General features: G+C 42.0%; 1 protein-coding gene across 1 annotated transcript in view; it reads left to right on the forward strand.

Annotated features, from left to right (window-relative positions):
* CD59 (CD59 molecule (CD59 blood group)) overlaps positions 1–11,947 on the forward strand; it is a 99,270-nt gene extending 87,323 nt beyond the window's left edge. The window contains exon 4 of the mRNA XM_069221867.1: positions 9,508–11,947. Within this exon, the coding sequence (XP_069077968.1) occupies positions 9,508–9,701 (194 nt within the window). The 3' untranslated portion in view covers positions 9,702–11,947. The remainder of the gene's footprint in view (positions 1–9,507) is intronic.
* Positions 11,948–12,599: the final 652 nt, after the last annotated feature.

Genomic DNA, 12,599 nt, shown 5'->3' on the forward strand with positions numbered 1-12,599 from the left:
TGGCACGCAACACTATTGGATCTATCTGTAGTACCACATCACAAGCTCCCAAACAGACCAGACCTATTGACTCAAAACACAGGTCAAATCAGGCATCCCAATCCCAGCATACTCAACCTGGCGATTTGCCTCCTGAGTTCATAGAGCTTGGATAGCTACAGCTTACATCAGAGTGTATGGACATTCTAAAGGAAGCACATAAACCTAAAACCAGGCAGTGTAATGCAGCTAAAAGGAAACATTTTATATATTACTGTCAACCCAAATACATTGATCCACTTAATGCATCAGTACAGGACATTGTATGTTATTTGCTTTACTTACAAAAAGCAAATCTTGCATATTCATCTATTAAAATTCATTTAACAGCAATATCAGCCTACCTCCAAAACAGACAGCATACTTCTCTGTTTAGAGTTCCTGTTATGAAAGATTTTATGGAAGGCCTTAAAAGAGTTATTCCACCTAGAGTTCCACCAGCCCCTGCCCGAAATCTTAACATTGTGCTCACAAGGCCTATGGGTCCACCATGTGAACCCATGCATTCTTGCGCTCTTCAATTTTTCTCATGGAAAGTTGCTTTCCTGGTAGCAATTACTTCCTTAAGAAGAGTTAGTGAAATTCAAACATTCACTTTAGAATTCACAAACACAAAATAGTACTTAGGACAAATACAAAATTCCTACCCAAAGTGGTTTCACCATTTCACATCAGTCAGTCAGTGGAATTGCCAATCTTCTTCCCACAGCCAGATTCAGTTGCTGAAAGAGCTCTCCACACTCTTGATCTTAAAAGAGCTCTCACGTATTATAAAGTCAGAACAAAAGATTTTAGGAAAACTAGACCACTTTTTGTGGCTTTTCAACAGCCTCTTAAGGGTAATCCTATTTCAAAACAAAGATTGGCCAGATGGACAGTAAAGTGTATTCAAACTTGCTATCTTAAAGATTAAAGGCAACTATTAACTCAAAGCACATTCCACTAGAAAGAAAGCAGCTTCAATGGTGTTCTTAGGAAATGTACCAATGGCAGACATATGCAAAGCAGCCACATGGTCCACACCACACACATTTACTAAACACTACTGTGTGAAGGTGCTATCTCGCCAACAAGCAAATGTTGGTCAAGCAGTGCTTAAAACACTATTTTGAACTACTCTAACTCCTACAGGCTAGCCACCGCTTATTTTAGGAGGGCACTGCTTTTCAGTCTATGCAACGCATGTGTATCTGCAGCTACACATGCCATCAGACGGAAAATGTCACTTACCTAGTGTACATCTGTTCGTGGCATGTAGTGCTGCAGATTCACAAACGCTCTCTCCTCTAGCACTTTCTTTATGTAAATATGTGTATATACATTGCATGGACATCTTCTTATCTTACTATAGATATGTACATATACATTTCTTCACTCCTTACTTCACCCCCCCCCATTGGAAAACAGTCTAACAAAGGACTCGATGCCCATGCGCACTATCACCGAGAGGAGGAGTCACTCGATATTGGGGCTTAAAGCTTCTTAAAAGAAAAACAACTTGTAACACTCTGAGCCCAATGCTAGATGGTAGACTTATGCAAAGCATGTGAATCTGCAGCACTACATGCCACAAACAGATGTACACTGGGTAAATGACATTTTCCTTCTGCAGGTTCTCTGGAGATGCATGCATTCTGTCAAGACAGTGTTAAAACTATTTATCTTTTCGCTAAGGTAGATAAGTTGGTCTTTACTACTATTACGGTAAAGATTTTGGTTTACATATTTAACTCTTACTGTATTAAAATGTATGAGCAGACTCTCAGCCATTGAAGAATGGCCAAAATTAATCTCACTAAAAGCTACACAGCATTTTTTAAGACTTTGCAGGTGGTTCATTCATCTTCTTTCTGAAATCTTAAGACCCATTACCACATTACTACGGAAGGGAGCCGATCGGGAATTTGTGCCTTTTGAAAAAACATGTTTCTGTTGCCTTGATTTTGCATCATCCCTTTATTGTTGAAACTGATGCGATTTTATGGGCAGAGACATTATTTGTTAGGTGCTAAACATGCTGTAGAAACAAACTGATCACTGCAATTTTCAGTCTTTGAAATCAGCCAAAGTATTGACTCCCATACAGCTTATATGGATCCTGTTCACTTCTGATTATAATGTTGTAATTAATTATAAACTAGGTCCAAATATTGGTAAAACAGGTGCACTGCCCTAATAGTTAACCTGAAAATGAAAGATTTAATCCACCATTAATTTTGCTATCCAAGTCAATGAACAGTCTTTCTGTAGCCTAAATGTAGAATACCTTTTAACAAAAGTATGTAAAGAAATAGGCTATGGCTAAAGATCCTTGTATTGAAACAAAAGTGAGAAAAAAAGGGTGCTGTGTTGGCCTGTTGCATAAACTGAACTTTGGGCATTGAGTTTGCTTCATGATTCTAAAATTCCTAGTCATGCAGAATTGCTATAACATTAGCAGCTGTCCAGAGATATTTGTGACTAAATTGATTTGTTGAAGTGAAATATGTACAAACATTTTCTATTTGTGCACGGGCTGAATTCCCTTTCTTACCCTCTGTGTCTTCGGAGGCCATTGTCTTTTCCACCCTAACCCTGGCATACAGCATCAATTGATTTTATAGTAAATTACCCAATAGTTAAAGTTGCACTGTAAATTTGTTGGTTGTGAGCCGTTTAGTGAAAAGTGGCAATTTCATCTTCTTGCCTCAGTCGCCCAATTTAAGAGGTAACTAAATTATTTCTGCCCAAGATGATTTAATTTGTGTGTGCCTCTTGTTTAAGTAACCAACAGATGGTCTTTATTGACCTCAAGAAATTGGTTCGCTTTGTGTAAAGAATTATATATGGAAGTTCTTCTATCTACTAGATACCACCTACAGACAGACTGGCTGACTGAAAGATTAAACCAATGTGTTGAACAGTATTTCACCAGTGTGTAGTTCTAGTTACAACAAGGTTCCATAGTGTTAGAAATGGGGTCTTTGGTTGGCAGTCAGGTTACCCCCTGTCCAAGCAACCCTCTAGTAGCTTGGCACTGAGCAGTCAGGCTTAACTTAGAAGGCAATGTGTAAAGTATTTGTGCAATAGATCATACTAGAACACCATATAGCACCACAAAAATACACCACACAGTGTTAGAAAAACATATAATATTTATCTGGATATTTGCAGGTCAAAACGATCAAAGATGCAATAAGTAAATGTAGAAATATCACTGAAAAGTGATATTAAGTGTCTTAAGTCTTTTTTAAAGCAAACAAAGTCTCTTCCAAGCACAAATTACCTGGTTTGCGTGAAAAATCTCCACAAAGGGCCGCAGAGGAGGAGAAGCGTGAAAACAAAGGGGTGTGCGTCAATTTCTCGGGCCGCACACGGCGATGCGTCATTTAGTTTACATGCAGGGACTTGGAGGACAAAGGGGGGCTCAGAGGGACTCCTCCTGGGGCCAAAAACGTGGGCTTTTTAAAAAAAATATTTTTTGGTAAATATTTTGCAGAAAATTTATGGTGAATACACAAATCTGCAGCCCCCCCCCCCCCCCTTCCAGGTAGGCCAGGCCCAGGGGAAATGGGGCGGCACAAGTCCTCTCGAAGAGTAAAGGGGGCGTGTGCCACCCTCAAGCCTGTTCACGCCCTGGAGACCACATTCCCTGGGTACTGTATATCTTTAATGTGGAGGGGGCGCCGCCGCCATGTTGCTTTTTTTATTTAAAAAATAAATAAAAGTCTAAGGGCCTCGTTATGACTGTGGCAGTACTAAAAGTGGTCCACCAAAGCCGTGGGGAAGACTCCATAGTTATACTAGTCTGACCACCATGGAAAGGCTGGTTGTAAGGTGAGCAGTAATCAGCCAGGTTGCAGCGATCTGACCATCACCATGAGGCCATGTGCCATCATTGATAATATCACTGCAACATAGGAAACTACTTCATTGAGGACATGAGTGTCATGGTGAGGCAGGAGTTATCCACCCTTCTTCATGCAAGACCAACTTAAATTTCAACTTGATGCTGTGGAACTCCCAATTGGTTACTTTCATGGTTGGTCCCGGTGAACTTCTGGAGCAAAAGTTTAAAGAAAATTCCCAATTTTCTTTTGGTGCCCTAATAACCACTTTGAAGGCTCCGTGATCTCAGGGAAAAGTACTTGGGGACTCTCAGGCTGTCAGGGGAAGAGCAACAGTAAAGCCCAGTCCAGGTCCTTTTGATAATAATCATCTTGGATTCTTTTTAGGAATGCCCTCTTCAGCTTTACGTTTCTGATGCACCCAGCGACTCAGCTGTATGATGTCTGGAGATCTTTCTGTCCTTGGATTTCAAGTGACAGAGGTTGAACCTACTCGGGTCCTTCTCACAGGTCACATATATCAAGTGAAACAGGTTCAATGTGTCTGGCATCTTTCGCGAGTCTGGAAGTGTTCTGATGGGCCCTCCCACCCCTGAGTGGCACACTTATGCCTGGCACTAGCTCATCTGTGGGGATGACTGCCAGGGGCAGCTCAACATACTTTTTCAGTGGCAAACAGGTCAAAATGCCACATATCAGGTCATGTTCAAGATGGGAAAAGTGTTCGGCCACACTACACTTGGGCAAGGGGGGTAGAGGACAGCAATGTGGTAATCACATGTATGCTCCCAAATCTAATACTAAAATCCATTTCGAAGCAGGCACTGTATACACAACAAACCAAGAGACAGACGTTTAGTAGGACACAAGCTAGATGCTCCAGGAACCAGACAGTGGATACACATGACTTGTCCTGGCATCTTGTCTACTCCCTTTGAAGGGCGCAAAACATTTACATGTGCTTCAGATAGATCTGTCATGCAGAATTTGACACACTGGTACCAATAGAATACCCACAGCCTCCCGCCCCCTACTACACAGTATTAATCTCTGAGAATTCACCTCTTCCCATTCAGGTCAGCATATTGCGTGCACCTAGGAGACATTTCAAATCTCTTTTACACCTCTTATGGGGCTGAGCTCAGGCTATGATGAAGATGGAGAGCTAATTCAAATTAGACTTCAAGAACTTCAGGAAGGAAAAAGGTAGCTTTATGAAAGTTACTTTCCCTTAATATTTATTTAAAATACAAATTTACTATTCAATTGGACTTTTGAAAACTAAAAATAGTCACAATATCTAGCTGGTTCATATCCTGAGATACAGTATTAGCATTTTAATCTGTACTCTGATTTTGTACACAGGACAGTTCGGTCTGCCACAATGAAAATAGCTTTTAGGGCCTTGCAAATATCACAAGTGATGTAATATGCGAGGCCATAAGCACTGTATGGAGCGGCACAAGCTATAGTTAGCTCTTCTAACTGTAACTGGTGAGTTTCTCTGTTTGTTTTTATTTATTTTTGTAGCTCAAAGCATTAATGTTGTCACCGACCTATTCACCTTACTAGAACATCACTTTTACCTTTGTTTTTCCCAGTGAATTTCTAGTTTTTTTCAAGTAAAGTAATATTTTATTACTACACATAAAGCCCACCGCCTGCAGGCAGACAACCTTATGCTGCAAGTTGCATTTGCTAAAATTATTGGTGATTTTGGATAAAGCTGATACATCTTCTTTGTAAATATTTATATGATCACCCCTTGATAAAGCCAGTAGACCCCACCAGGACAGTCAACCCCATAGATTTGGCTTGCCACAAGGCCCTGTACCCAAGCTCCCACCAGGCTGCCAACCCCACAATGCAAACAGCATTCGGTGAGCACAGGGCCCTGGGGAATCTATCCCCTGTAGCCAAAACATGCATGCATGCAGCCCCCACTTTTTGAGCCTTCTTGGGCCCCATCTAATTGGGCCAAATACAGTTAAACAGGGGTGGGGCATGTGCCCCCTTCCTCAAGCCTTCTAGGGCCCTGGGGCCTAAATCTAAAGGGAAGGGGCGTGCAGTTCCCCTTACTCCATCCCCTGGGCTCACTACACTTAAAAAGGGGAGGGGCAAGTGGCCTTCTTGGGCCTCGTGGACCCCACACACCCAAAGAGGGGGCGTGCATCCCTCACCCTAGCCCCAATAGGCCCCACTGATGCCATCCCCTGTGGCCAAATCAAATAAAAAGGGGGAGAGGGCCTTGTGCCTCCCCCTTCCACCCCCCTTTGACCCTAATAGGCCCACAGTGCCAAATATAATAAAAAAGGGTAGGGGGGCACAAGGCCTCCCTTCCTGAGCCTATGTTGGCCCCCGAGACCCCATCCCCGGTTGCCTGCATTATAAATAGGTGTGTGCCCCAGTGTTTATGGAGGGCACTCACCATATACACATTGGAGGCTGCAGGGGGCTCTGCAACCCCAGCCAGCTTGCATGGTGCAGGAACCAGCATTGCTCCCGTCCAGAGGCAGTAGCGATTTATACTGATCCCTCCGGGTGGGAACCATTTTTTAATTAATTTTTTTCCTGGCCTACATCAGTGCGGGCAGGGACACAGAACGTAAGTGTGCACTCAGCCGGCCAGATCATTTTTTAAAATGCACCCACCAGACAGGAGCAAACACGTTTCCCGGCCTGTGCTCGTGGGCTACCCAGGACACAGTAAGTAAACAGGCCCCGGAGGGTACCCAGGTTTCCCAGTTTTCAATGAAGTGACAGTCCTGGATGATGGGATCCTCAGGGCCTTTTTAAGCCTCTGGAGGGTTTGCCAGGGATGGAGACAGGCTCCTCAATAACATACTCAGCCCCGGGGGATGGGTTCCCAGGAGCCCAAAATGGGCTTGAGGAGGGGGGGGGCCCTACTCATGTTCCCCCTCCCCATATATTAAACAATGGGTGGAGTCTTCCAGGATTGCAGAAACAATTAACTATTTATTATTATTTTATTTTTTTTGTCCTTAGGGGATGGCAGGGTGATCACCCCACAGTACCTAGGATTGGCAATGTATCACTACTCTGCATCTTATGGAGGGGACTAAGTCACCCAAAAGTTCTGTAATGGCTGTGAGAATTTTTTTTTTATCATGCTGCAGCAGCCAATCAGAGCACTCTCTCCTGCCAGTGTCTCTTGTGGGAGCAAAGTGGTCCTGGGCCAATCAGAATGCTCTATTCTTAAAACTGGATTCGAGGAGCTGTTGTGTGAGTCCCTTGAGCCCAATCGTCCATATATACAAATATTTTTGGAGCTTAGGGCCAGATGTAGCAAAGGGTTTTTCCCATTCTGTGTCAATGGGAAAATGTGTTCGTACATATGGCCCTTAATTTCTTCAAAACTACTGAATGGATTTACACTAAATCTCAAACCCAATCTGCGGAAGAAGATCTAGACTCGTGCCAAATTTGGTGTAATTAGATTCAGCTTTTTTTTTTTTTTGCTGTAGTGATCTTTAACAAAGTCTATGGAAAATGCATGGGAATTTTGTTTTGGGAACCAGCCCCAACCACACTTGACGGATCACTCACAATCTTTCCATGCACAGACTGGGCAAAAAAGAGCCCCTCATTTAGAGCATTTCATAAAGATTTATCAAACAGTGCCAAATTATTTGCTGACCTGAACAAAGCCACTGAAATCCACCAGCTATAGTTATCCTAACTCACTGTAACTCATTCCTTAACTTGAAACAGTGATAGTTCATCACCCACTCCACAGCCAGTGTTCTTCCATATTTTTTGATCAGTTAATCCTAGACCTTAGCACCTAGCAGGGGTGTAAATATCTAAATGTGGCAATAATTTATCTGGCTGCTGAGCTGTGAAGAAAGAGTGCTTCCTCTTCTGTGGATTTATGTGCATAAACTGGAGATGCTGATTGGTTTATTTTTTGATTTAGGACTTACGATACTTGAAACCATTGATATGTTTGTCCATATCTGCTGTTCCATGAAAGATAATGCTGAAAAACTATAGTTACAGGTAGGTATTTTTTTTTTCTTTTTTTTTTTTCTTTCTTTCTTTCTAAAATGTTCTAGGATCTATACCAAGGAAGAACCAACTCAAATATTTATGTGACCTTGTTTAAGATATCTGTGGATGAGAACCAGAATTAAAGCAAGTAACTTTCCTACATCTTTTTGTCAGTTTCATTCCAGAAGCCAGGGTGACCTGGAGGACTTTTGCGTTAGTTAAAAAGAAAGAGATTGAAACGGGTGTCCTGAGAGATTCTCGAGTTTCAGGAGCAGTGGTTGGTGTCTTTTGGCATGGCAACTCCAAATGCAAAAAAGAGGATCCTTTGGTGTGAAGTAGGGAATCATTCCACATAATGTTAGAAGCTCACAGTGCGCATTTGGCATAGCTGTAAAAAAAAAAACTATAGAAGTCCATTGGAAGCATCACACAATGCAGTAAGATCCCTTCTAGCTAGGTCCAGAAGAGGCTCCTTTACAATGACATAAAAAGGTTCCAAGGGGTCCTCGAGTGTCCTACAGTTTAGGGCCTGAATGTGAGGGGGGGGGGGGCATAGCTTGGTGTACATAGCTTTGAGGACAACTCCATGCAGAGCCAAGGTAGGGCCTGAGAAAACTTCCCAGTGTACTCTGAAAGAAGACCTTAGATTCCAAGGGTAGCATCCAATGAAGACTTGTTTGACCACTTCTGAGATCTGCGGTATGGTCTTAGAAGATACTCCCTAGCTTTGCCTGGGATAATAGAGAGGGTTGTGGTTCCTGCATCAATGTAGTGTGTAAGGCAGGTGGAGGGTACTTCTAGTCTATTAGGAATGAACATAAGTGGAGTTGAAACACTAGAGCATAGATGCACTTTCCCGCAATGATTTGATTGGTTTTTTTATAGATGTTTAGATTTTTTTTTTATTTTTTTTTCCCTCAGGATTATATGTATGATATACCTTTTTATGGTGTCTTTCAGCCCCCTCTTCTCATACATTGGTCTGTTTTTGTGTCATACACTTTTTTTCTTTCCACCCACCATAGCATGGGACACCGGATCAGCGCACATCAGCCATTTTCTCTACTGTCAGTGACACCATTCTGCTGTTGCCCAAGTAGCCAAAGACATTATAATGAGTTCTTCAAGTGGCATTGACGACTTTGAAAATGTGTGCGTTCTGTGACCAAACAAATATTCAGATTTTTTTGTGTTTTAGTTTTAAATTGAGGGCTCAGTAGCTTGAAAAGCAACAAGGTTTTGCAGAAACCTCACAAAACAAGCATCGACAAAGTGCCAGACCTTTGTTTCTTTGCCAATGCTTGTTTTTCTGTGGTTGCTAATGCTGCCGAGCCACCCTGTGGGTCAGACTTCCATTCAATTTGCCTACCATTGAAGCCCTGGAAAAAATAGCAAGCTGAATAGCCAGCATTCTTTGTAATCTTAGTAAATGCTGAACCTCAAGTGACGTCAGCCTGTGGTAATGTTAAATGCGAGCCATTATACACGTTGTCATATCGGTGTCCTCCACAGCTGCTTTTGCAGCCAATTGTAAAAATAGTAAAAGCAAGTGCACACCCTAAACCAAAAGTTTTGTATGGCATTTAAAATATGCACGTAGGAGTTTTAATGCATGCTTCCTTTTCTGCAGGTTCCGCCAGACTTACCACCTGCTTGGCGTACAACTCCTGCAACAACGACTTCCTTGCAAAGGAATATAACCTCGGCACCTTTTCCTATGACTGCTGCCAGAAGGAGCTGTGCAACAGCAGTGTGATGACGGTGGTAAACAAGACCATTATGAGCCTGGTCGCAATGCTCGCGCTGGTCTGGATCTGCTTCTAAACCAGCTGGTGAAGCCACTCCGGATCATGAGACTGCTCCTTCTCGGGCGGTCCTGACATGCTCATTGTAAAGAGGTAGAGGCTGATTTAGAGTTTGGCAAACATGGTCCTCCGTCATGCGACAGTGATCCCGTCCGCTGTATTACAAGTACATTAGATCCTATGGCCCTTGATATAAGGCAGGCAGGATATCCATCAAGTTGTGATGAAGTGACCAGTCTGGCAAACTCTAAATCAGGCCTTTAGACCTGCACCTTGTTCTAATTCTGTTACTTGTGAACTTTCACATTACAAATGCAAGTCTGCAAGTTTTAGAATGCAAAGCAAAAAAAAAATTTGCCAGAAGTGCTGCTTTCTCCTGGCCACTCGAGATCTCTGGTTCTCGGTAGATAGTGACAAAACGATCAAATGATTAAAAACGAGCTGGCCAGTAGTTGACGCTTTCGTCGAAATTACGCTCTGCTTGCTTTTCCAATCTCTGTAGATTAGTTGTGTCCAACGTTGGGTGTAGGATTTGTGCACACATCAGGCTCCCATGGACCCATTTGGACAACTCTGTTATAGAATATGTAAACATTGTAGGAAAGCCTGAACAAACCTAGCTTAGAAAAAAAAATCACACCCATTTTGAAAGTGGCGGTGGTAGGTTTCCGGAGTAATGTTTTACATGCTAAACTGGGGGGGGGGTTGGAACAATATTAGCCTGAAAGTGTGTTTGGTGGTATTTTATACACCTACAAAGACGATCAGAAGGGTTAGATCTTAGATCAGAAAAATTGTGTATGTGTTTAGTTGTTAGTGCATTAATAGCTCTAGATTTCCCTTTAAATGAGGAAAACCCTGCAAGAGTAACTCTCGTTATAGAGTGAAACAGAACTTTTCTGTTTCTTCCTTTGCCCCATTTAGAAAGTGACAGACTTCTTGTAAATGCCAACGCCCACCATTTACTTCCGGGTTGAAAACTTTCCTCGATAGGAAATGATCGACAATTGCTAGATACCGTAGGCCCTTAAAGGTAGGATGCCCAAATACTAATTTTCTCATTTGGTATAAAGTTGGTTTTCATTTTCATAAAAGAAAGATTCTCTTTTTTTATTTTTTATTTTCAGCAGATGTTAGTGGGCATGTGGCAAAGGAAAGGAGGCGATTAAGGCGCTAGATTGGAAAGCCGCAAACACTACATGTCATCTCACAGCTTGCTATCCCTACCTCGTAATTTGCACCTTGAGACACTGCCTGCTACTCTCATCAAGCCACATCCCCCTTGAACTGAGACAGCAGCTAGCCATTGAAATGTATATGAATATATTTAAGCCCGCCAAAGCTTAACAAGATGACTTTCAGTCTTCATGATGGATTCTATTTAAATATGAGTACTGAATAGTGCCACTGTTTTGTGACTTTCCGAATTAAAGCCTCTATACAAGACCTTTACTTCTCTAATTCATCTGTATCAAAACAGTGAATGTCTGATAAATCCTTGATGGACTACATGCGAAGTGGCACACTTAATCTGATAGAAAAGTCGATGTTTTATGGCTCCCAGAGATGACTAACATTGTGAATGAAATGTAATCAACCAACTTTGCTACATGAACACAAAGCGGCAGTTTGTCCACTTAGGGCAGAATCTGTGTGTGTGTGTGTTTTTTTTTATTTTGACTTTTTTTTTTTTTTGTGAAAGAGCCGGTAGCATTGTAAATGGGGCACTCGTGGTCTTCCTAGTAATCAGAACACCAATGGTTTGTGAGTCTCTAGATTTGAACCCCCTCACCCGATTACACAGTTTCACCATCAGCAAGTTGCCAAGTGCACATTATGCTGACTTTGTCAGTAGTAATATTGAGTTTCCAAAGACAGTCACTGACCAGACTCACACCATTCAGTATTCAGCTGAGCGAAAAAGAGTAGACTCCATGCGTGCTTGCAAATTAGTCGTGCCAGCAAGAACCAGTTTAATCTTTATCGGCTCTTCTCCTATTTTACATAATCCGATAACTGAGCATCTCCTTATCATTTGGTCCATCTCCACCTAACACACACCTATATCAAAATTGCTGATCGCCGCCATTCTGTTCTCTCGCCCTGTTTATTTGCGCTAAGTTTGATTTTATACCTGCTTTTTGTGTGTGTGAGCCTTTTCTTGAGGACTTGGTGTGCACCTGAACACACAAAAAAAAAATTGTAACCTCACATTGATGTTTTTCTCCTTTTTTCTGTTTACAAATAAAATAATGTATAAAATAATCTGAAGTTATGGTTTATTTTATATTTTGCAAGTTCAAAGCACAACAATACGACCACAAAGAAAGCCTATTTCTTGAAAATTTTAGTTCTCTGATGTCTCCCAGATCAACATTGCTGCTCAATCTACCAAATACTTTTTTTTTAAAGAAATTAAGGATGCTCTTATTACTGTCTTCATTGTGTTTTAAGTATTGAATACATTGTGAAACTAACTAGATGGCAAACTGACAGTTGTGAACTAAAAAAACAAGTTTAACACTGAATCCACTAAAATATATTTTGTATTAGAACATTGGAATGTCGGCAGCTCCATTGAAAACAATGGAGTGCTCTGGGCTTTTACTGGCCGGTAAAAGCCCGCAGCGCCAACATTCCAATGTTTGCTTTGTTCACAGCAACAGCTGTGAACAAAGCCTCACGGAGCCGAGGGGATTTTAATCCCCTCGGGCTCCGTGAGGAATTTGTTTTATTTAATAGAACATTCTGCCCTGAGTGGCAGAATGTTCTAATAGCCTTAGAACCTGCCGTAGCAGGCTATACCGGCTATTGAAGGCCCTCTCCCTTTGGCTCGGGCCTTTAATGTGTGAGCGGGCCTTTAATAGCCGGTAGAGCCGGCTACGGCGGGTTCTAAGGCTATAATAAAATACTGTAG

The sequence above is a fragment of the Pleurodeles waltl genome, chromosome 3_1 (genome assembly GCF_031143425.1).
Source record: "Pleurodeles waltl isolate 20211129_DDA chromosome 3_1, aPleWal1.hap1.20221129, whole genome shotgun sequence".
Classification (NCBI taxonomy): domain Eukaryota; kingdom Metazoa; phylum Chordata; class Amphibia; order Caudata; family Salamandridae; genus Pleurodeles; species Pleurodeles waltl.